General features: G+C 41.3%; 1 protein-coding gene across 5 annotated transcripts in view; it reads right to left on the bottom strand.

Moving 5' to 3' along the window:
- TBC1D24 (TBC1 domain family member 24) overlaps nucleotides 1-25,156 on the bottom strand; it is a 33,233-nt gene that overhangs the window by 4,589 nt on the left and 3,488 nt on the right. For 4 of the 5 annotated variants that reach the window (XM_079952396.1, XM_079952393.1, XM_079952395.1 and 1 more), the window contains exons 2-7: nucleotides 13,458-14,492; nucleotides 9,910-9,927; nucleotides 3,797-3,955; nucleotides 2,583-2,646; nucleotides 1,807-1,902; nucleotides 54-288 (exon numbers count right to left, since the gene is read on the bottom strand). In XM_079952396.1, the coding sequence (XP_079808522.1) occupies nucleotides 54-288; nucleotides 1,807-1,902; nucleotides 2,583-2,646; nucleotides 3,797-3,955; nucleotides 9,910-9,927; nucleotides 13,458-14,416 (1,531 nt within the window). In that variant the 5' untranslated portion in view covers nucleotides 14,417-14,492. The remainder of the gene's footprint in view (nucleotides 1-53; nucleotides 289-1,806; nucleotides 1,903-2,582; nucleotides 2,647-3,796; nucleotides 3,956-9,909; nucleotides 9,928-13,457; nucleotides 14,493-25,156) is intronic. The other variant, XM_079952397.1, reaches the window with a different exon arrangement.

Here is a 25,156-nt window from a genome sequence, read left to right as displayed (position 1 = left end):
TAGAACTATACGGCGCTGTTGCAAGAGGCAGAAACAGAAGAGCACAGGCTTACCTATAATGATGCATTCCATTCCACCAGCCATAAACATGGATGCAGCTTTGGAAGGCAGGTTGAAGTGTCGGGCAGAAAGGAAGGGGGAAAGGCGGTCTGAGGGGTCCGAGGGGAGGCTGGTTGCGGATGGAGGGTCAGAAACATGGGAGGAATTGTTCCCTTGTTCAGGTCCTGTCATGGCTAGCTCTGGGTGCCTGATTATTACCCACTCATAGCGTTCCACTTCAGGCACCAGCTAGAGAGAGGAAAGGAGGAGAGGAGAGATGGAGTTATGAAGGAATTCTTCAGAGAAAATGCACTGCACTTGGCGTCTCCCCCCCCCCCCCGCCCCCTGGCCAGAACTTGATTCACACCCCAAGAAAGATTTTCAGAATGCATTTGCACTATGAATATTGTGGCAGACACTAAAAAGGGAAGTTATTATATTTATAACCTGCTTTTCCTTTAGAAAAGCTCAGAGCAACTTTCAGTGGTCTCCTTGCTTTGTCATTAATCAAGTTTGGTATTTGTAGAGCACGGGGGGGCTTTCAGATTGCTCAGCAGCCAATATATAGAGTACTTCTGGCCTACCTTTCTAGGCAGGACTTCAATGCACTAGAGAAGTGTTAAGACATTATGACAGTTATATTGCACAACCTCTCCCTGACATTGCATCAGGAATCTTGCAAAATCAGGATAGCTACTAAAATGTTTCATTTGGTGACCCTCTTGATTGCCGCTTTAATGGTAAAGACTCGTGTTAATTGAATCTTAAAAAGGTACTTACAACTAGGGATGGGGGGATATATCACTTTTGGTTTCTCGTTTCTCCCCACTCTTAAGTACTGTTCTCCCCATTTCCACATCACTTTGCTATTTTAAAAAAGGCCTTGTGAATTTATCAGCATTTTAATGTGAATTCCTCCTAATATACACATTTTTCTATACAATATCCCAGAATACAATGCATTCTTGTATGTTATTTTCACTGTTATATATTTATATACACACTAGCATATATGTTCTTGTATACATTACTTGGCTGAAGAACTGCGTGGCAGAATTCAGAGAAGTGTCAATTTTGAAGGATGGCTGTGTTTTGGTTTGCTTCTTGTTTCAGAAAGTGCAAATTTGATAGGTTCACCTTTAAATGCAGACTGAATCCAGTTGCCTTCCAACTTCAGAGTGACACATTTGTTTTGGTAGCTCATCAACAATCCATGTGCACCGATACTACACTGTGTGCCTTGGTCCCTTGCCCCAAGTTTTACACGCAACCAGCAGCTGCAGCATGACCTCCTACTTATCTGTATAATCAGTGCTCTTCTGGATGAAGATGTGTTTTCCACTTTGACGACTGCTTGGAATCTTTTTTGGGGGTGTGTGTGTTTTATTGTTTTTATTTTCATTTTATATATTGTGATCTTTTTTGTGAACCGCCCTGAGACCTCCAGGTTTAGGGCGGTATATAAATTCAATTAACAATAATAATAATTCAAAATTTCTACACTTCCTAGTTTGACAACCCTGCATCATACACCATGACAGAAAAAGTGTGACACCCAACAATAATCAAGACTCTTATTGCAGTATAATGTCATAACATTCAGCCTAATGAAGACTTTTGAAGAACTTGGAAAAAAGTTTGCTCTGATGATGTTGGTTAAACTGCTGCTACTAACAGCAGCCAGGTTGAGTCTTATAAACTGATCAGTAGGTTGTTCTCCAAAGGCAAGGGGTGGTTGTGGCAAGAGTGAACATTACTGCTTCTTACCCTGAACACAAAACATTCCCCTGTTCCAAAGAAGCTCAGCTTGTTTCCTCCTCGTTTACGTTCATTCCAGTCGGTTGATAAATAAGCCCCACAGACCTAGGATGGTAATAGCCACCATTTTAGAGAAACAACGAAGAAGTTCAAACACTTGAAGCTGTAATGCTGAAAGGTCTCAAAGCTGGTAGATAAAGAGACACTTATAACATTTGTAGGTGTACACCTAACACACACCTTATGTGTGAAATGCAAATCAAACATGTAAATTTGTCAACAGCAGCAACTCACAGTTGAATATAGCAAACCCAGGTTTGTCTCTGAAGTGGTCCTGGTGTGAGGGTAGCAAGCTATATCTTTAGTTAGTCTATGGCGGTCAACCAAGATCACATTTTATGACTGCTCCTATCAGTGTCAACAGGGGCCTGGAGAGAGAATGTATATGGGTCTTTCTGAATAGCTCTGCAGTCGTGCAGGAGACACAGTGTGTGCACTGTGATGAAGCAACCCCTGTGTAGTGGTAGGGGAAGGGAGTCTGTGGCATAACACGTCAACCTGGAAAACAGGTTGAATTTCAAATTCAAATTTCCCAAGAAAGCAGCTAAATTGTGCTTTATTAAGCAAGCAAGGCACAAATGAGTTAGTGGAACAGGGAGAGTTCTAAGGAGTTATTTCATTTTTCGTCTATGGCAACTACAATAATTGATGGACAACAGATCAGTGAATCATATGAAATTTATAAAGTGTGTTTTATAAAGCTGCTACTTGTCCTACTAACTTACCTCTTGGGCCGTTGTCTTAATCAGAAGGAGAGTTGGTTCATGTCCCTCGCAATGCGAATAGAACCTGATAAAGATACATATAAAACGATGCTCCCTTAGTGAAACAACCCACTGCTGGTCTTGGTAACTACACACTCTCCACACACTTTTTGCATCCACACCACACTGCCAATCAAGTCCCAGTTCATTGTCTGCCTCTTTAATCAACAATAAAAACTGTTTGGGTGATGTGCTAACAGACCAGACTCTAGTTCACAAAACCTTATGCCATAATAAATGTCTTAGGTTTTTTAATGCCACAACATTCCTTGTTGCTTTAGCATACAGTTAGGCCTCTCAGCTAAGGAAGAGCGAGCAAAAACCCACAGTTCTATAGCACAGAATAGTCTATGGCTCAGTTTGTCCATAACACTAAGCAAAATCACAGTACATCACAAATGTGCAGGTTCCCAGAGAGAAGGTTGTGGCTGCTTGATTTCTGGTCCTGCTGTTGCTGCATTCTATGAGCCAAGTCATGGTTTGGTTTGGCTTAGCACATCATCCAAATCTGGGTTTGTGGTCCATCTCCTTAAACTGTAAACCAAGAATGAATCTTGGTTACAGATTGTAGTTTGTCTGGAGTGAGACAAACCACAAGCCCATGTTCAGGTGACATACTAAGACAAACCATGGCAACAACAGCAGGATGGCCAGGGAGGGGGAAAGCAGCTGCAATCGCCATTCTGGGACCACATGCTTTCACACTAAGCCATGATTTGACATAAAAAAAGGTTTACAGTGGTACCTCGGGCTACATACACTTCAGGTTACAGACTCCACTAACCCAGAAATATGACCTCAGGTTAAGAACTTTGCTTCAGGATGAGAACGGAAATCGTGCTCTGGCGGTGCGGCGGTAGTGGGAGGCCCCATTAGCTAAAGTGGTGCTTCAGGTTAAGAACAGTTTCAGGTTAAGAACGGACCTCCGGAACGAATTAAGTACTTAACCCGAGGTACCACTGTATATGGGTTGATAGCACACCAACATACATTCAATGGAAAGGCAGCCTACAAACTCTGCTTGTGTTGAGGCAAGGCAAGACAACTCTAGCAACATTCATCATACAACAGAAGCAAGGCACGCTTGCCAAGAGAAGTGGCCTATGATTGTCTACATCATCTTGTGGCGTATAGTACCAAAGATTCCTTTTAAAATAGTGCTGACTACATTTTACCTGCTTAAGCTGCAGCCATGTTCGGAGGTGGTGAACAGCAGCAGTGGCTGGCAAAGTGCAAAGCGCTCAGGAATCCATGACCAGATGTCTCTCATCTTCTTTACATCAACTATTTCAGACTTGAAGTTCTCAGCATGAACTGCCAAGTGGACATTCTGTCTGTGGAATAAAAGAAAAGTGGTGTTAAAACTGGAGTCATGGGCATTTGTCCAAAGCAACTACTGCCCAATTCGGGCCTCAACTTGTTGCCTATGGCAAGAAAGAGTCCCTTCCTGACATCCAGAAGGCAAAAAAGCATTGCAAATTAAAACATTTCTTTCCCTTTCCCTTTGTAGATGCATTGTAAATGACTAACAAAGAAACTAGCAGAAGGGCTAGTAACTCTATGAGCTGAAAGAGGGCAACACCACACCACAGGAAAAACAATAAAAAGGCAAAACAACTAAGGGGTTTCCAGTCGCCCACAGCTTGAAATTAGGAGGGCTTGATATCCATATTAATGCTGTGGTGTTTAGCTCTGTATAAGGGTGCAGATCTCAGCAGCCCTAAGTAGTTTTGTCAAAATAATGTTTTTAAATACAAATCAGCATTTTTACATGGATAACAGGAAGTTACTGTATTTTTTGCTCTATAAGATGCACCAGACCACAAGACGCACTTAGTTTTTGGAGGAGGAAAACAAGAAAAAAAATATTCTGAATCTCAGAAGTCAGAACAGCAAGAGGGATCGCTGCGCAGCGAAAGCAGTGATCCCTCTTGTTGTTCTGGCTTCTGTGATAGCTACGCAGCCTGCATTCACTCCATAACACACACACACATTTCCCCTTCCTTTTTAGAAGGGAAAAGGTGAGTCTTATAGAGCAAAAAATACGGTACTTTCTGTATTTGATTTTCATGTGAATAATCGATAGCTGTACATTTTTTTTGTGTCCCCAAGGAAGAATACAGATTTTCAAATGGTGGGAATTCTGGGAAATTTTAAAACCTACTATACCATAAGTTGTTACCTTGCAACTAGGATCAGCTTTGCCCTTTCATGGTTTCCCCACTGATTTGGTAGACATATTTACAAGCTACCCCAATTTCCCAATCAAAGCTATAGCCATTGAAAATCACTTGGAAGGTTTTGATGTAAACACCCTTCCCCAGCCATGACTGCTGTTCAAAACCAGCAGGGGCCCCAGGTGATACCATTACAGAGGAAACTGTACAACCATAAATATATTCAGAGCTATGTGCCACTCATGGAAATTCTTTTCCAACTGTTGCCCAAGTATGAAAACAGACTTGAATGTGGCTATATCCATGGAGTTAAAGAATCCACAGAAGGCTCAGTTGCTCCAAAGCTCTGGAAGCCAATACATAAAACAGGAGGATAATAACATACAAGCCAGTGACAAGGAAATATAGCCAATTCTTTTTCACAGCCAAGCTAGAGTTAAATGCAGGTTTCACAGCTTATGTCAGAGGTATGCAAGAACTGTACCATAAAGCAAGCCAAACTTTGGAGTTATTATACAGTACATGCTAGGAAGAAGAGTTGAAATGCAGGCCACTTATAGTGCAAAGGCATTCTTAAAAAAAAGGGGGGGAAGCCACCTGTCCATTTTATTAAGGACACATCTGCATACTGTAAACCTTGCAGAAAACTAGCGGCTAATAGAATGATAGAATTTTGGAGTTGGAAGGGACCCAAAGTCATTTAGTCCAATCCCCTCCAATGCAGGAATTTCAGCTAATGAATCCCTGGCAGATGACCATCTAACCTCATTTTTAAAATCTCCCATCACCTCCATCACCCTCCAAGGTAGCCAGTTCCATTGTCGAACATCTGCCACCAGAAAGTTTGTCGTAATGTTTGGTCGGAATTGCCTGCACATATCTAATTAAGTGAGGGAAATGGGATTCTCATTCATGGGTAGTTTCAAAATTTAATTGAAGTACAGTGACAGTTTCAGAAATGGTGTGGCTCCCTTTCTGAAGCAACTCATGTTCTGTCCTTAAACCAGAAGTTAATCAAAATGCACAGTTGACTGCATATGCTAAGGGCAGTATGTGTTCCCTTCAGCACAGATAAGCCACAGAGCCAGTTATATGTACTTCCGAAGCACTGCAGATAGGAGCCTGCATGATATCAGCAGAGGATTATCAGGTTGTTGATTAGTCTCCTTCCAAGCATGAGCCACAACTTGTGAAGGCTGCTCTGTTTAGTGTGCATGCTACAATTTATCACTAATCTCTAAGCCTTAAAACCACCAAGGCTTAGGCAGCTCAAGCTAACATGAATCTCATGTCTTGTTACCAAAGCACATGGACTGTGTACCTGTGGCAGAGTGATTAATAAACATGACGCTAACCAGTCCTTTTTTTTTTCTAAAAAAAATTTTTTAGGGGTACTCTCATTTGGACTCAAGAAAATCACCATTTTATGGTTCAAATCGGGAAAAATAAATACACTAAATGGACAAAAGTAGAAAGATTCACAAAATGTTTAGGGGTACACGTACCCCTAAATCCCCACAGAAAAAAGCACTGCTGCTAACAAGAAATTTGTTAAAAGTTCACTACTGGCTTCTCAGTTATGGGCTTGAATACCACATGGGCTTGTATACTTTTAAAAAGATCTTGGAAACAAGCTTAACTGAGGGTGGGGAAGAACATGCCATTCATCCAATTTGGGCTGCAGGCAATAGTTCCACACTTAGTCACACCTTCATGTGTTGCATTCATTTTCTGTATTTGTGCATGGGCTGTAGGAAGCTCTTTTTGGTTAATGCCTTAATGCATTGAGCCATGCCCCTGATTGTCACCAGGCTACCTTAGGTGCTTTCTTCCAACTTTCCAGTACAATGTGCTTCTGTTGCTCCCAAGGTGAAAAAAATAAGGAAGGAAGGAAGGAAGGAAGGAATTGGTGTTATACAGGCAATGACTAATTGACAGGTGACAGCGCACACATGCATTGCCACAACCCAGAAGGGGCTGAAAAAAAGGCGGGAGGGTAAATGGCTTATGTGCACTCCGCCAACATGCAAGGGGGTCAGGAACATAACTTGTGCAAAGCAGTCATTGCCTGTACTAAGGGGAAGTCTGAGCAACAAAGAAGACCCTGATAGGGAATCAGCATGTGCAGCCATCTGACTAAGGTTCAGGGAAGAAAAAAATTAGGGAGATTCAAGGGTCAAGGCTCACTGAGAGCAAGCCCGGGAGGAAATCTGGCTGTGAAGGAGGCTTGACATGTCCCAGAGCAATATGGGCCTAGGAACTTTTCCATCATTTATTTTGAAAGACTCTCTGGAAAAAGGAGAAGGCAAATGAAGGATAGTGTCATGAAATAATAAAAGCAGCAAACAGACAAAAGCAGTGCTTATATATATATATATATATGTTTCTGTGTGTGTGTGTGCGAGCACACGCATGCACATATGTGAGAGACCGACTGACCAGCATATGTATGAACCAGCAGGGCAGAGGTGGTCAGAAGCAAGGAGATGGAACAAAATACAAGGAACATGTAAATGTATAGGCACTATATGGAGGGACTTTACACCTACCACATGTGCTTGTCTGAATTGCAGGGAGGATGACTCCCATATAGCAACCCGGCCTTAGTCCTCAAACCACCTTCAGACATATAAGTGGCGGACTTCCGGGTCGGCGCCATCGCCGAATGGTGGATTCTCTCCGAGCTCCGGAGGGAGTCGGCTGGGTAGGGGTCGGGTCCTGCCGTGCCAGTGACGCGGGGACCCTCAAAAACCATGGGCGGAGATGCCCATGGACTTGGTGACTCGGCGGGCACCGTTTGCGCCCCCCCGACCCGCGAAGGAGCCTTTTTAAAGGCTGCGGAGCGGGTGACGGGGGGTGTGTGTGTGGTGCTGTGAGTCCAATACTTCCCCTGCCCAGCGAAGCCGCATGCCATTCGGCGGAGAGCAACGACTTCTTCTTTGAAAATTTCGGATTTGGACTAAAAGGAACAACCCGTGAGTAAATTGATTGGACTTAAAAGGGAAATTTGATCTTTGAATTTGGAGCGAGCGGGGGGAGTGCAAAAAGGAAGTCCGCCCCCCCCTGTTGTAGATGGCTCAATGCAAGGATTTGACAACTAAGATCGAGAGATGAACTTGTTTACCTGAAAAAAATTTTTAACTTCACGAAGGGAAATTACAATAATTGTGCTGGAGGAGAAGACTGATTTGTGGGAACTAAAATGCAACCCCCCCGGGAACCGGGAACGATCCGCTATGAGAGACTGGTGAAGAGACACAGAAACTTTGACAGCTGTCAAAGTAGCTGTCAAAGCAGGAAAATAAAAGAGAACTTTGTTACGATGGCTTTGCTGGTTAGATTTGTTACAATTTGGACATAAATTATTGGAAATAAAGGCAACAAGTTATTTGACTTTTGGGTCTGATTTTGAAAGAAATTAAGTTACCATATTCCCTCTAGAGGGAGGCTGGGACATTGCAACAGTAGCAGCAAGTGGAAAAATACTATGAATTTGAGCAGGATCTGTTATCTCTTGGGAAAGCTGCAAAAACGAAGCATTATTTTGTCTACAGAGGTTTCTATACTAAAGGAGACAATGGATTTATCTATTGAAGAAAGGAAGGGACTTGACGCAAGTTATGTTCCTGAATAACAAAAGCCTCTGTGGAGAACAAGAAGTTTCTGAATTAGAAGGTTTCTGCAGCAGAACAGGAAAAAGCAACCTGAGGAATAAGAGCTGGACCAAATTTGAAGCCAGAGTATTTGGAACATCCAGACTTTAAAAGGACCAAGAAATAGAATTTAAGTTAGACTCTTAAACATAGAGGTCTGGATGGAAGAACAATGACTTTTTCTGAGAGTTTTTTCGAGATTGGACTTTCTGAAATTAAAAGCTATCAAAAGACGGCAAAGTGGAGTTGAGATATAGACGTGGATACACCAGGCTGGCAGTAGACAATGGTTGAACTTTGGCATTGGAACCGGGGAATGGGGGGGGGGGGAAGATTTGGAATCCAAAGGCTGTAAAATTATATATTATTTCTTTCTTTTCTTTTTTCATGTTTGTTGTTTGAAAATAGGGGAATTCGTGGAAGGGAAATGGGGTCGATCTTAGGGAATTATATAAAATATAAGGAGAAATGGTTCATTAAGATAAATAAGATAAATTAATTTGGAATAAATGGGTTATTTAAAATTACAAATAAGGTTTTAAAATTTGGGGTAAGAATCTGTGGAATCAATTTAAGGGAAATGGAATACAAGAGGGGGAGGGGGGGGAAGTCCGGGAAAGATGCCACTGAAACCAAGTGTAAATCATATTTGTTTTTTCTTTCTTTCTTGCTATCTTTCCTTTTTATTCTGGAAAATTTTTAATAAATATTATCAAAACAGACATATAAGTGGCAACATACAACCCTGTCAGTAAGAGTAAGGTACAGTACTTTATGCCTATAACGCTATCTGAAGAATTGCAGCCAATATACCCTTATCATAGTTAAGTGGAATTTATATACCAGATCATCTGAACACCTCCCCAGGCACAAAAGCTATCTTGGGCTGTACTGCTAGGGCAGGCATCCCCAAACCTGGCCCTTCAAATGATTTGGGACTACAATTCCCATCATCCTTGACCACCGGTCCTCTTAGTTAGGGATTATGGGAGTTGTAGTCCCAAAACATCTGGAGGGGAGGGCCGAGTTTAGGGATCCCTGTACTACAGTTATTAACAATCTTTATCTATTCACACAAAGCAACTTCATGTTTAACATTCTGCCTATCACTATATGGCTCAGAAGTTCTTTTAACAACAAAAGACTAGTAGCCCCTACAGTATGTTAGAATAGGCTTGTGTTTCACCAGTGAAATCCTCTTGAAAGTGCAGAGAAATAAGGCTAGACTAGAATGCAGACCTTGTACAGCATACTTGACAGCAGGACTGTTGAAAGCTCTGGAAAGACATTTGTGAACTGCAACCCCCCCCCCCATCCTGCTTCCCCACCATCTGATACTGCAGTAAGTACTGGCATAACCAGCCAAGCATAAGCCGCGACAACAGCCATTAGGAAGTCAAGCCAAGGCAGAAGAGAAAAGCAAAGCAAAGCATGGAGTATTCAAATCTTGAAACCTACCTTTTTGGGGATGCAATGCTGCAAAGAGGAGGGGTGCAGCAGACAGGGAAATGACAGTACGAGACAAAAGAGAGAAATCAAGAAAAGTTCAGTAAATTAGAGCCTAGAGAAAAACTCAAGAGTAAGATTTGAAGTCAAATGAACGAGATTAAAGAACAGATGGACACCCAACCATTGTATCACAGTTCTTCCTCCTCGATTCTCTTATCACATTTATCTTTCTATACAATGTCTCTTCACCTAACTGCTTATGACTTCTGCACTTGCCCTTCAACCTTCCCTTCTACTCTCACTCCTTATATGCGACTGCGCTCTGTTGTTGAGGTTTTCCTGTTTCGCACAATGTAGAAACTGGGTCTTTAGTGCTGTGGTACTTACCCTTTGACTTGATTTGATCTGATCTGGATTACAGTGGTGCCTCGCAAGACGAAATTAATCTGTTCCGTGAGGCTCTTCGTATAGCGGCTTTTTCGTCTTGCGAAGCAAGCCCATTGACAGCTTAGCGGATTAGCGCTATTAGCGGTTTTTAGCGGATCAGCTGATAAGAGGCTTATCAGCGGATCAGCTGATAAGCGGCTTAGGGCTTAGGAAAAGGGGGGGGGGAGGGAAAAAACCCCGCAGGAACTTGCAAGACATTTTCGTCTTGCGAAGCAAGCCCATAGGGAAATTCGTTTTGCAAAGTGCCTCCAAAACAGTACGAGACAAAAGAGAGAAATCAAGAAAAGTTCAGTAAATTAGAGCCTAGAGAAAAACTCAAGAGTAAGATTTGAAGTCAAATGAACGAGATTAAAGAACAGATGGACACCCAACCATTGTATCACAGTTCTTCCTCCTCGATTCTCTTATCACATTTATCTTTCTATACAATGTCTCTTCACCTAACTGCTTATGACTTCTGCACTTGCCCTTCAACCTTCCCTTCTACTCTCACTCCTTATATGCGACTGCGCTCTGTTGTTGAGGTTTTCCTGTTTCGCACAATGTAGAAACTGGGTCTTTAGTGCTGTGGTACTTACCCTTTGACTTGATTTGATCTGATCTGGATTACAGTGGTGCCTCGCAAGACGAAATTAATCTGTTCCGTGAGGCTCTTCGTATAGCGGCTTTTTCGTCTTGCGAAGCAAGCCCATTGACAGCTTAGCGGATTAGCGCTATTAGCGGTTTTTAGCGGATCAGCTGATAAGAGGCTTATCAGCGGATCAGCTGATAAGCGGCTTAGGGCTTAGGAAAAGGGGGGGGGGAGGGAAAAAACCCCGCAGGAACTTGCAAGACATTTTCGTCTTGCGAAGCAAGCCCATAGGGAAATTCGTTTTGCAAAGTGCCTCCAAAACGGAAAACCCTTTCGTCTAGCGGGTTTTCCGTCTTGCGAGGCGTTCGTCTTGTGGGGCACCACTGTATTTAATTTCCATACCGCTTAATGTATTAAAAATATATCTAAGTGGTGTACAAAAAATGAAGCAACAACAGACAACTTAAACAAAATATTACAAAAATACAGAGTTAACATAAAAATGGAATCCCCTTTGAAAATTGGACAGGTGCAGATTACATAATTTCAAAAACCAAACCATTTGCATGTGTGATATGCTAAGAAATTATTTGTGAGGATGTTAACTGAGCTCCTTTAAGCTTTACATTTTGGGTCACACAACCAGAACACATTTCCTCCAATCAAGTTTCTGTGATTACAGAATACTAGCTGTTCTTCAGCTTATACAAAAGCACAACGTTCTCATGCCTGTCAGCCACTGGTCTTGTGCTATTTCTACTAACGATAAATGGAATATTTAGAACACTGACCCAAATCTCTGAAATGTCAATGCTTCTGACAAGAATATAGAAACTTTAAGGCTCTCACAAACACTTGTCAGCTGAAAAAGCCCCAGCGGAACATCTTAAAGGGCTCTTTCATCAAAGATGCCTCGTGCACTTAACTCTGCCCAGTTTTAGTACTTTTAGCTGTAGCCCTTTCCCCCATTTCTCTTAAGTTTGTCTTTATAGATTGTAAGCCAGTGTTCAAAATTAACTGGGCGCCCGGCACTTTTTGCTACTGGCGCAGGTCCATGATGCAGCCTTTCCACAAGCCACCCAAATGCAACTCACAGATCAGTTTAAAACCTCTGCCTTAGTTCATAGTTAATACCAGTTCCATTTCCACTGTGTGTTTCTCTTTCTTGCATATTGGACAAGTGAATTTCTGTAAGAGCAATCTACAGTCAAGCAATGTAGTTGAGGTCACAGAATGGTAGAATCACAGAATTGTAGTGTTGGAAGGGACCTGAGGGTCATCTAGTCCAACCCCCTGGGATAAATAGCCTTTCTTTGTGGTGATACCATCTGAAGAAGTATCTGAAGAAGTGTGCATGCACACAAAAGCTCATACCAATAACAAACTTAGTTGGTCTCTAAGGTGATACTGGAAGGAATCTTTTTATTTTGTTTTGACTTCATCAGACCAACAGGGCTACCTACCTGTAACACAAATATATGTCGTAAAATCATTTTAACTTTTAATGAAAAGTAGCCTTAGGAGGCTACTGAAGACCAGCAGAAGGGAACGGGGTGTGTTACCCTTTTCTCTCTAGCTGTTTTATGTTCAAAATCATCCATCTCAGCTACTATATAAACATCTGGAACCATGTGGGAAAGAAAGCAGAAGGCAATTTTGAGCAAACAGCAAGTAAAAGAGGGGGCAGGAGAGGAATGATAAGGCAACTTCCAACTTCCTGCGCTCAAAATTCCAACCTCCTAAGGCTTTTTTATTGAAAATCAGAAACAATTGTGTTTTGCTGCATCCAGCATGCCTTCTGTAGGTCTGATTCTGAAACAGAAGTTAAGCATCTCTCACGAAACCTAACAACTCTGGGTACCTTTGCCTTTACTTGTCTTCTGAGCCTCTATTCATTATAAAAATGCACCTCACCTTTCCATTATTTTTAAGATGCTCAAGGCAGCTTCCAACATTTCAAAAGAAAGCCATCACAATTTCATCAACAACAAAAATAAATTTAAAGAGGGGAAAAGTAACTTGCAACTGAAAGAAGAATGCCTTTTATCAAAATGTTGGAATGCCACAGGGGGAGGAGTACAAAACACTGACAGGAGTTCTATAATCTAGGTGGGGCATCGGAAAAGGCTTTCTCCTACTTCTCCCATTAGTAGTTGAGGCTTTGCAAATGCAGAGAAGACCCTCTTCAGATGAAGAGGGGCAAGTTCATATGGGAAGTCACAGTCTCTTAGATTATTTTAAGGCATAATCTATTTAGAGTTTTAAAAAACATGACTAGTGCTTTGAATTAAGCATTGGAAGAGCTCCACCACTATGGTCCTTGTGACAAATTAAAGTTCTTTAAAAGCCCAATCATCAGAAGCTGAAAAAGCAAACATAGGCATGTAATTATTCGGTTAAGTTGGTACAGCCTCTATACTTTTCCACTGAGCACCCACATTATTCTGCTTTTGCAACAATATCCACTTCTCATGTAAGTCAAGAGCATTACTAGAGGAGAGGGAAAGCCTCTCTGGAGTATATAATGAATCCCTTTTACCTCTTCTGTTTGACGGTTATGCCTTTCTGCTGAAGAGCCTTCTCATTGGCCATCTGCAAAAGCTGGATCTCCTTCCGCGAAAAGAGCCGAATCGCAAAAGCTTTCTCTAGCAGTTTCTCAGGAGACACTGACTTTGCAATATCCCTAACGAAAGCTCGGATGTCCTGCTGAACGTTGTCTGACTCCATAGTCTGCCCAACCCTGACTTTATGAAAGAATTTGAGAAGAGCTAGTGCAACACGGTATAGAACCTTGTAGCCCTCTACCAAGAATACATCAAAGACCCGTGCAACATAAATCAGAGGCAGCTCTCCAAAAAGCCACCGTTGCCAGTCTGAATATACTTCTAGCACATCCTTGGAAACTGCTACCATCAGCTTGTGGGCCGCCTGACAGTATTTGTTAACCAGATCGCCAAAAGTCATGCAAGACGACTCAAAAGCCAAGAATGTCTGATCAATGAAGTGCTTGGAGGAATCGTTGCAGGCAAGGATGCGGCAGACCTTCTCAAAGCACTCTGCTTCATCCCTACTGTAATGGAGGAGAAGTGCTACCACTGAAGGCAGAGCTGGGCAGAATGATATGTCCGGGAACTGGCTTGCAATGCATGAAATTATCTTCCTGACTGCCCCAATGCCTTCTGCATTTAGGCAGTAAGTGGGAACAAGGCTGTTGTCCACAAATTCTGGAAGCGGAAGACTGCCGCTGTTACGTTTGCCAGCAATTTTCACCACAATGTCCCGGTAGACGTGGGCATCTGGAGTCACTGTGCGGCAAGGGATATCATTAATCAGTTTGTGGTACACTTTGGCTCTTAAAGAGTGGTTTTTGGCCCAATATCCCTGGCGAGCCAGTTGCTTCAGGTCCTGAAATTCTGTGCTGGTCAGTTCCTTTGCATCCTGGTCCTGGATTGTAGAATCCATTTTATCCCAGTCTATAAAGCGGCTATATTCACCCATAGCTATTAAGATAGTCTTCGCAGAATGACATAAAAACAAGTATCTTATCTGGCCCTTGAAGCACTTTCACTTTTTCCTGGAAAAGAACAAAGCACACAACAGGTTACGGCTACTTTCGTGTCAAGAACACAAGTTGTTCCTAGCTTGTCCTGCTATTGGCAGTGGAGTGCAAGTTCCAGACTGCCTGCAAAGGGGCTTTACTCTGATAATTAATGGCTTATTACTTTTAAACTGATGTATTTCCCTCCTCAGTGGGTTAACCTTTTCTATCTGTGCAATACACTGTTCTGTGGCTGACAACTGTAGTAAACTGAGCTGAAGAATACCGTAATTTGGCTCAAACATACCTTTCCAGCACATCTTATTTATATGGTACCAGAAAGCAGGGAGGTGGGGGGAAATTATACAGGACATCAGAAAATAAAGATGCAAATGTTACTGCCATATTAGAATCCTGTCTTTTGAGGAAGGATTTGCCACAGGAGACTACATTATCAAGCTTTTTCGGAAATGCAATGGCTTCGTGAGCATACTAGGTCATAGGCAGGAAAGGATTTTACTAGCTGTAGCCAAATAAAAATAGGAATCCTGTAGTACCTTAAAGCCTAATTAATTAATGCCATAATAAATTAGTCTTTCAAGTGCCACAGGCCTCTGGTTCTTTTTGCTGTAACGAACAGGGCTAATCCTCTGGAAGATACAGCCTAACAAGTCAGGTTAACATAGGCCTGTACAACACTTGGAAGAGTCCAACAACAAAGTCAGGGATGTACGTTCAACATGCACATAGTTAGTCTGTCTGTAGAATGGCAATAAATTCTTTAGTCCCAAAGTTTAAGCAGCAGCTTTCCAATAGAAAAGCAAATTTGCTTTTGTAAGCAGAGCTTTGGAAATTCAGTATTGGCTGTTGCATTAAGTGCTATGACAGACTTAATAAAAGACAAGTTAAGTGGTTCTCCATCACTTAAAAACCAGATAACTTTAAGAAAATAAGTGTCTATCAATATGTTTTCTATAACAGGTTACACTAATGCATGAAATACTGGCTCATGTGCGAAGAGTGGGTGTTGTCTCACTTCTGTTAAAATTCTGAACCTTTGCCTACTCTAAGGAAAACATGCTTATAAATACTGCGTATAAATAGGCATGGCAATGAGGGCAAGTCCTTGCCCAGATAAATCAAGATCTTGGTTGAATATTAATCTGGATATCTGAGATTCCACATTAGTCTCAAAATTAGTATAGTGTCAGATCAAATGATATAGCCAATGTTAGTCCTACTCACAAGTAGACCGATTAAAATTTATGACCTAATTCAGGCACATTCATTTCAATTATTCTACTCTGATACAACCCATGTCTTTAGGAAGCCCTATGCAGATATGGTTTGAAACTATATCAGGCACGTGCAGAGAATCAGAACTGCATCACACATTACATGCAACACTCTATGGGTATACATAGAATATCACGTGTAGGTTCTATATCAGGGATAGCTAATCTGTTGCCTTGCTGGACTTCAACACCCCTATTACTGGTCATGCTGGCCAAGGCTGATGGTATGTGAATTCCAACTTCTAGAGGGCCACTGGTTAGCCACCTTTATAATACACGGTTAAAGGGTTACAAGTGGGAACAGTTGCAGCATATTCTTCTGTTTAGAATTCCAGCTGGCCATGCCCTTTTCCAGAACACTCCATTCTATCCCTCCCACCCACCCCCAAATAGCCCACCAGTATTTTTCAAAAATATCTCCTCACCCCTTAAATATTTTTCCTTTTTAAAAAAATACTTCTACAAATCCAATCCTTGCCAGAGTTGGTGCTATTTTGGCTATGCAAGGATCCACACACAGAAGATAAGTTTACTACAGTGGTACCTCGGGTTAAGTACTTAATTCGTTCCAGAGGTCCGTTCTTAACCTGAAGCACCACTTTAGCTAATGGGGCCTCCTCCTGCTGCTGTGCTGCTGGAGCACGATTTCTGTTCTCATCCTGAAGCAAAGTTCTTAACCTGAAGCACTATTTCTGGGTTATCAGAGTCTGTAACCTGAAGCGTATGTAACCTGAAGCGTATGTAACCTGAGGTACCACTGTATTAGTATACAGTTGCAATCAAAATTTCCTCTTTGGCAGAGTTCCTTTTTCTTCTGCTTCAGCATCAACAGATCAACCTGCTTGTACATTCCAGTTAAGTATACAGTACAGGGTTTACAGCAGAGTGCATAGGTGAGAATCACAGCTGTTGCCCTCGAACATTTATTTTTATCAGGCTTGAAAACAGCAGCCACCTTAAAGACAATTCATTTATGGAATGAGCTTCTGTACCTTTTGAAATCTCAGTGTCTGTGCTCTGCAAAATATATTCGTTTTTAAATATGCACAAAGAGTTTGACCAAAAAGCAGAACTGAGAAAAACAAAAGTAAAACCCCTGCAAACAAGAGACAGTTTGGATTTAATGGCAGAAGCCAGTTTCCAGCACTGCTGGTTCCCAACAGGTTCACTGTTTGCTGAGACAGTGTCTCTGTTCTTTTTAAAAAGGGGCTGGGATTAGGAGGCAGAATGGGAAATAATTAGTATTTTAGTCCACTGTTATGGATTAACCAACAGGGATTAAGTGTTCCTGGTAAGGTTGTCTTGAGTCACATCCCTGATTTGGTCAGATTGCCAACTGCAGACTGCTGCCTCTTTAGTAGCAACTCTTCACAATATTTTTTGCAGAACTGTGAACCCCACAGCCCCTCTTCCAAAAAAAGCAAAAAACTATTTTCTATGAAGAAATCCAGGTGCTGTAACTCGATTAAATAATGCAACAACACTGGTGATTGTTTCATGTAAATTAATCTTGTTAGTCACAGGGAGGCACAAAGAACTATGATGCTCTGGTCTCTATCAGCTGTCAGATCTGAATGGATGGGAATCTGATCCTCTTCAACTGGCCTGTCTATACAGCTTAGCTGAGCCACTTCTTTTATTAGTCTCAGAAAATCCTCTTCTTCTTGGCTTTTGAGACTGCCTTAGTCACAGCACTACTTTCTGGTCTACCGCTGCAACACTAAGGGCTAGAAATTTGCTGAGAAAGAAGTTGAGATTATTTTGTTGGATGAAACCAAGGTCCAGCTAACCAGCATTGTGTTTTTTGTAGAAGTCTAATGTAAGCTTCCCAGAGAGATCTAAACAACCCTGCTTCTACACACCAATATTTGAGCTCTGTACATAGAAGTATCATTTAGCTATTAAAGTGAGTAGCTGTAGACTTAAACCCAGATTCGATCATGGCAGAATGGTCTGATAAAAAGCCAGGATATGCACAAGCTTTTGAGCAACCTGCACACAAACCCTTTGCTCTCACTTGACTCTTCCTGCTAATGTAAACAGACCAGGAAGGCTCAGTCCATCTTGCCTATTGTGTACAACCCAGGGACTATGGTTAATAGTTTCCAACTGAGTCAGGAAATAGAGGCTAATCGTGGTTTTTAAAGTAGCAAGCTACAGAAGAAGGGAAGAGGTGAAACCTTGATTTGTGCTCTTACCTGTAGCCTAGTCACTTGCCTCCTAACTTATTATCTCTGTCAACCAAGTTTTTATAAAAAGTCAGATCCTTAATTCATTTTGGGTCATATACACCTCATGTAGGTGCGTATATATGGCTAATAACTTTTGTGGATTTATTTGGAAGGGCAACATACCTTCTTTGGTTCGATTAAGAAGAGCAGACCATTTGGCATTCCCCCAGAGAACTCAATCAGAACTGTGTTGACATTTTATACAGTGAAGTATTTGCAACTTAGAGAAAGCAGGTATCTTTTATCAGTACAAAAATACTGTATAAGTGAAAAAGGTTAACACCCCTTCTTCCTTAATTTCTGTATTAACTCTAACATTTCTTACCATTAATGCTACAAGGAGATATATTATATTCACAAATATGGGAACAGATTCACAATACCACAGATGACCAAATCTTTGAAGTAATACAATGAGAAGCATGACTGTAACGGCACCTCACTTTATACAAACAGACTATTTCCAAGGGCTCCATTCTTGTTTATATCAGCACTTCCAGATTTCTAAACACACACACACACACACACACACACACACACACACACACAAAACAACACACACATTTGGATGGTCAGCACTTGTTCAGCGATTATTTTTGTCAGTCTTGAATTGAGCAAGGGATGTTACTAGTGGACAAGGTAAGGTTTTTAAGTATCAGTTTCATGGTATTTACATTGATGCCATTCCTTATGGGTATTGCTGTATTTAGAAGAGGGACGATTCTACTAGGGAAAGGCTACTATGGGGCCAGGAAGACCAAGTTCCAAATTAGTGTCATAAACTTTTTTCGTGGGGGTAAAGAAAAGCTCCAAGGGATTTGCAAAGCTTCAGTTTTCTTTAAACAGACATACAGAAGTCTAGACAAGTGCAGCAACAGGAAACATTAGATTTACTGAACAATAAGACATGCATTATTGGCAACAGAAACAATTCTCTCACCTCAGGAAATGTCTACCCCAGTTCATCTATGAGAGTTAATGAAATACTGTTTCTGTAGTGGAATTGTCCAACACTGATGCACTGAGTTCAATGGATTGCCTTAATGAGGTTAAATGTAGTTCGATTATCTCCCTGTGAATTGCCTCAGGCTTTGTGTACATCAGCATCAGCTTCTCTCACCACTTAAACTGGGACTACAGGAATGTAGATCAGAGTAACTCATGCTAACCTAACCAGTGTTTCAGGTGACAATTGCTTCCTGATCCATTTTCCCTCTGAATCTATATACAGTGGTGCCTTGGTTCTCAAATGCCTTGGTTCCCAAACACCTGGAAGTGTTCTGGTTTTTGAATGTTTTCTGGAAGCCGAACATCTGATGTGGCTGTCGGCTATTGTTTCAGGGGCGCCTGCACCAATCAGAAGCTGTGCCTTGGTTTTCGAACATTTTGGAAGTGAAGCAGACTTTCGGAATGGATTAAGTTTGGTGTTTTTGCTATTTATTTTGTGTTTTTGAGGCTTTTTCAGTTCCTTTGTTTTTGTGACTGTGTGGAACCCAGTTCAGCTACTGATTGATTGACTGATTGATTGTGTGATTGTGGAAATGGATAAAAGCCCCCCATCCAAACAATGACTATCAGAGCAGGTAAGAAAATATATTAATTTTAATTTTTATCATCTACAATACTGTCTTATTTATTTTACAGTTCAGTACATTGATTACTGGTATTGCTTTCATTTTATGGATCAATGGTCTCAGTAGATAGTAAAATTCATTTTAAATTGCTGTTTTAGGGGTTGTTTTTAAAAGTCTGGAACGGATAAATCCGTTCTGCATTACTTTCTATGGGAAAGTGCACCTTGGTTTTGGAATGGACTTCCGGAACCAAGGTACCACTGTATAACTGGTTCACACAACAAGACGATGTGACCGTGTAGGCTGCTGGAGAGGGCCTCATAGTCCCTTTGTTCCTCTGTGGTCCTTTTTGCTGCTGTATCATACTAAGACAAGCCAATGTGTCATCCAGATTGGGACTTGTGGTTACATTTTCTGCTCACTAATAATGAGTTGTTGCAAAGAACAAACCTTGGCTGAAACTCATGCTTAGTGGGGAGAATGCTTACCCAGGAGTCCTGGTTTGGATGCAGTGTTCAAAACTTGCATTGTTCTAGGCGCATTTTGCAACAGAGAATTTCATTAGTGCAAGCAGTTTTTGAGCTCTGGGCGCAGTACTGCACCTAAGATTTTAGATTAAAGCTGCAGAGTGGAAGGAAAGGAGGACTTTTTTTCTGCTTCCCCACTTCCAGCTACTCTCTGAAGACTGGAGAAGAGACCCTCTTAAGACTATTACGGGGGTTGGCAGGGGAGGGACTAGACCATGTGAAAAATGAGCATAATATTTCAGCTGCAGTTCATTCATTTTCAGTTTTGTATTCTTGTTATAAAAAAGTGCGCCTAGACATTCCATTGTTGTGCCCATAACCTAGGTTCAAGGTGCCATTTAGCTCCTAGCTTTCATATCTCATTTTCTAACACTATTTGGATGACACACTAAGCCAAACCTTGGCTTAGCTTGGCGTGGCAGCAAGAAAAATCAAGGAAGAGCAAAGGTTGTGTGAAATCCTCTCTGGGAGCCAGCATGTTCACATGGTCTTGCTAAGCCAACAAGTGTGTTGTGTGAATCAGGCCAGAGTGTTATTGCAAGGAGAAAGGCAACTGAAGCACTTTCTTTGATAACAATACCATATAAATGACTGCAACAATTACAACTTCATTTTTGAAAAAGCCCAAATACCAGCATTTCTAGATCAAATACAATCCAGAGCATAGATCACAACATAGTGAGGGACAATCATCCAAGCACAGTAGCTACTTGTGCTGCCTCCTCCACTTAGGGATTATTTCTGAAGACAGGTGAAATAGCATTTTTCTGTTGTGGGTATGAGAATTAGAGGTAAGGTAGGGAGCACACATGCCCATTGTGGACTATCAGAACTCAAGTGTCTTCCTCCATTCTGAGAGAACTCAGCTGCCCTGGAAATCAGACCCTAGGAGCAACCTGAAATCCCAACTGAAAACCACGTTACTACTAAATGTAGTAAAATAAAAAGCAAAATTGTGTGACTGGCAGATGTGGCATGCCATATCTAACTCCTCACTCTGCCTTCTATGAAGAGTTCATGAATCAAGTCTTGTAACCACACAGCTAACTCAAGAGCAGCAAATAGAGTGGTGTTAAAAACCCGCATTAAGATTCTTCAACTCTTTGTAATGAATGTTAGAGATTACTACATGCATTTAATTACAGCTGGCTGTGCAAAACCACCAGGAGCTAAATAGTTCTCCAGAGACCCAGACAAATAATTGGTATTGAGGAAAGAGAAGGTTTTGTGACTAAGGGATAGATGGAATGGCATTTCCAAAAACCACTCAGCATTGCTTGAGCAGCACAGATGTGATATAAATACCACCCAATCATAAGCAGAAGTGCTGTTAAGAAACAGAAGGATTCAAACATCAGCTGTTTCTTTGGCTTCCTGATGAACCCTGTGTTAAGCTTACATATCCAAATGCAACAAAAATGGCATAATAGTCACAATAGCCTTGGAACACAAGACCATCTTTGATATGTCAGCAACCAGTCCATCTAGCATATATATATATATCATAGTTGTGTATATCAGATACTACAGGAAAAGAGCTTTTAACAGTTGTAAACTATCACCTCATCTGTCTCCTGAGAAATCTCTACGTGGGAGAAGAAGCTACAGTTAGAACTGGATATGGAACAACTGATTGGATCAAAATTGGGAAAGGAGTACGACAAGGCTGTATATTTTCTCCCTGCTTATTTAACTTATATGCAGAATTCATCATGCAAAAGGCTGGACTGGATGAATCCCAAGCCGGAATTAAGATTGCCGGAAGAATATCAACAACCTCAGATATGCAGATGACACAACTTTGATGGCAGAAAGTGAGGAGGAATTAAAGAACCTATTAATGAGGGTGAAAGGAGAGCGCAAAATATGGTCTGAAGCTCAACATAAAAAAAACTAAGATCATGGCCACTGGTCCCATCGCCTCCTGGCAAATAGAAGGGGAAGAAATGGAGGCAGTGAGAGAAGAGTAGAGGTGTTTTGTTAGCTACTGAAAAATGTTCTCTTCTGCATTTTGAAAGGATAAACATCTAGGCATGTTCACCTGTAAAATTATGCTTAGATCTCATTTAAAACATGCATGCTGCCACCTTGCAATTTTTTTTCACAAATTGGGAATAAGCAGTGGTGGTTTGCCTGCACCCTCACTGTCCAAAAATCAGTGTGAAAGAGAACTTGGCCAAAAGACCAGGTGAATGTTTATTCATTAGATTCCCTTCTTCAGATTAAGTCACAGAAGTAGTTAGCTTTATGTACAAGAGATCTGAAAGCAATTTCCCTGGTAAGTTAAGGGCTTTGTTAGAATGTGCAGCATGACTATTGATCTGTCCAGTTGTATTCCATTTTGTTCCATGAGTTCATTTATAAATTGACAATAGTGCCCTGAATAAACTTCAAGAGATAAAACCTATGACTCCTTGTATCTTAGCAGCCCCTCAGTGCCATAAGATAAGGCCAAGCACTGGAAATGTAGAAGCTTACAACTATGACCTTGCTTGTGCTCTGCATATTCACAGTAATCCAAGCAGAGTATGTGTGGGCAATAATCACACACTAACATGCACTTGTGTAGTATAGTGACTAAGAGCACAAACCAGAAGTCCTGTTCAAATCTCAATCTATTAATGAACTCACTGAATGCAGGCAAACTACCACTGCTTATTCCCAGTTTGTGAAAATATTTATGTTTTCTTGGGTTGGTTCTCAAGCTCTGTGAAAGCATCCACAGATTAAGTGAATCTCTGCAATGAAATCTAGTTTGTACAGCAAACACAGAAGGGAGAAGAGTGTATGAGCCCAAGGCTTGTACTTGTAAGAAACCATTATTTTGGTTATATCTGAAGTGGGCAAAGACTTTGAATTTCAGCTCACCGCATTTCATGAACCAACAGAAACCCTTGACTTTGTGAAAGAAATTTAAGAAGCCATAATTGAGGACCATCAAGATGGATGCAACTCTACAACCTGTCTGACTTAATTCTGCATAGAAAGTTCCAAGCCTGTAAACAATGTGAATGAAATACATCCTGTTGTTTTTTTAAAAAAGGAGTAAACCAGAGTTACTTAGGTGAAGATCTATTTGTGTGGATGCAGGGTGGCTTCTATTCAGTTCAGAAGTAAAAAGTTAACTAGGTGTGATGGAGGAACACAGATGAAAATGCCACTCCAGGTAACTGGAGGTCACCAGGGGCAGGGGGCAGATTTACTCTTCATTCCAGTGCTGACCTTGTACAACCTTTTCTCTCATACAAGACAGTAGTTGTCATTCACTCATGAAGTAGGGATGGGGGCACAAATGAAATGTTGCAGAGGGAAAGTCCAGCTGTAGCCTTTTAGACCTTCAAATGGGACTGAATGCGGGGAGTCAACATTTTTCTGTGTGAAAAATATTGCAGAATCTCTGTGCGCCCCAGTCTCTGCAGTAGGCAAGTCTATCTCTATGCATACAGCACTGCTTACAAAGATGGGCACTTAGAAAAATAAGTCACTTCAATCAGATATACAGTTGAGGTGGAAAAAATACTTGGCTTCCTTACACCTGGCATTGGGTTCACCAGTGTCTGGAGTAGGTTGTAGAGTTGCATGAAAGATCGATCTGCTTCTTTCATAAACAGTTAATTTGAAGAAAAACCTCATTTACTGCTTGTAAACCGAGTTTCTCAGAGACTGCAACCGACCACCCACAAAAAATCTGCTTGGTAGACTGTTTTTCCTGTACGAGTAAGAACAAACAGGTGGAAAGACTAGGACAAGAGCCAAGAATTCAACAACAGCAAAAAGGAAAATATCGAGATGTGGAAAAGGATACAATAAATAAGTGCCTCTGATAACATAGAAACATTAGTCTAAATGTAAAGGTGCAATCTGTCTGAATTTGTTCTTAAAATCCCCAAAATAACAGAAATAAGAGGGGGTGTATGAAGGGGAAGACTACTGGGAGTTGGATGTTGGTAGTATGCTATTACTATTATTTTTGTGGGCTTCTGCACAAATGTTGTTAAGCAGTAAGAGACAATGCATGCAGAAATGTCCCCAAAATAACGCTACAGAATAATATATAGCAGGCCTGCTCACAGCAATGCCTACAAAAATATGTAGTTTTGTGCAAGCCTTAAAAAAGAAAACATGCTTGGCAGTTAGCATCAAGCATATTTTCCTCAATCTGATGAAATTATATGATCAAAGCAATTTGAAAATGGATGAGGAAATTCTGCTTAGTAACAAGGACATATTTATTGTCTTCTGTCATAACCAAAGCTATTACCACTCCTTGTCCCTCATGCCCTGAAAATGATTTTTTACAGGTTCCTTTTTGCCTCCCAGATTCCCTTCTAATTTTATCCTCTATTTCCCCATAAGAGTCCCAACCCAATTTCCTCTCCTCCCTGTTTCTCTCACTTAAGTTGCCAGCTGTGTACCCCCCCCCTTCCAGCCTAATATGTTTTAAAACGATTCTGTTTTCTTAGCTGTACCTCCAGCTTATAAAAATATACCGGTAAATGTTAAAAGTGGTCAGTTGCTGACAAGTCAACAGTCACCCACCATACTGGGCCAGCACACATCCACAAGTTCAGGTATCACTTGGGGTTAGTAAACATTGCAACCCCCTTCTTGCTTCTGTGACTCTTAAAAAGAGATACAGTGGTACCTTGGGTTAAGAACTTAATTCGTTCTGGAGGTCCGTTCTTAACTTGAAACTGTTCTTAACTTGAAGCACCACTTTAGCTAATGGGGCCGCTTGCTGCCGGAGCACGATTTCTGTTCTCATCCTGAAGCAAAGTTCTTAACCCGAGGTACTATTTCTGGGTTAGCGGAGTCTGTAACCTGAAGCATCTGTAACCTGAAGCGTCTGTAACCCGAGGTACCACTGTACTGTGATTAGGTCCTGCATGTGCAGTAAAAAGAATGTCCAGTTTATTTAGGTTGTGTACAAACACACTGATTTTTACCATACCAAAAAAACAAAAACAAAAAACACCCTTTTAAAAAAGTGATGATTTGGAGCTTACTATACATACATTGGGACGCGGGTGGCGCTGTGGGTAAAACCTCAGCGCCTAGGACTTGCCGATTGCA

The sequence above is a fragment of the Podarcis cretensis genome (assembly GCF_951804945.1).
Source record: "Podarcis cretensis genome assembly, chromosome: 14".
Taxonomy (NCBI): domain Eukaryota; kingdom Metazoa; phylum Chordata; class Lepidosauria; order Squamata; family Lacertidae; genus Podarcis; species Podarcis cretensis.
Note: the sequence above shows the minus strand (reverse complement) of the source record. Positions and strands in the feature narration are given on the sequence as shown.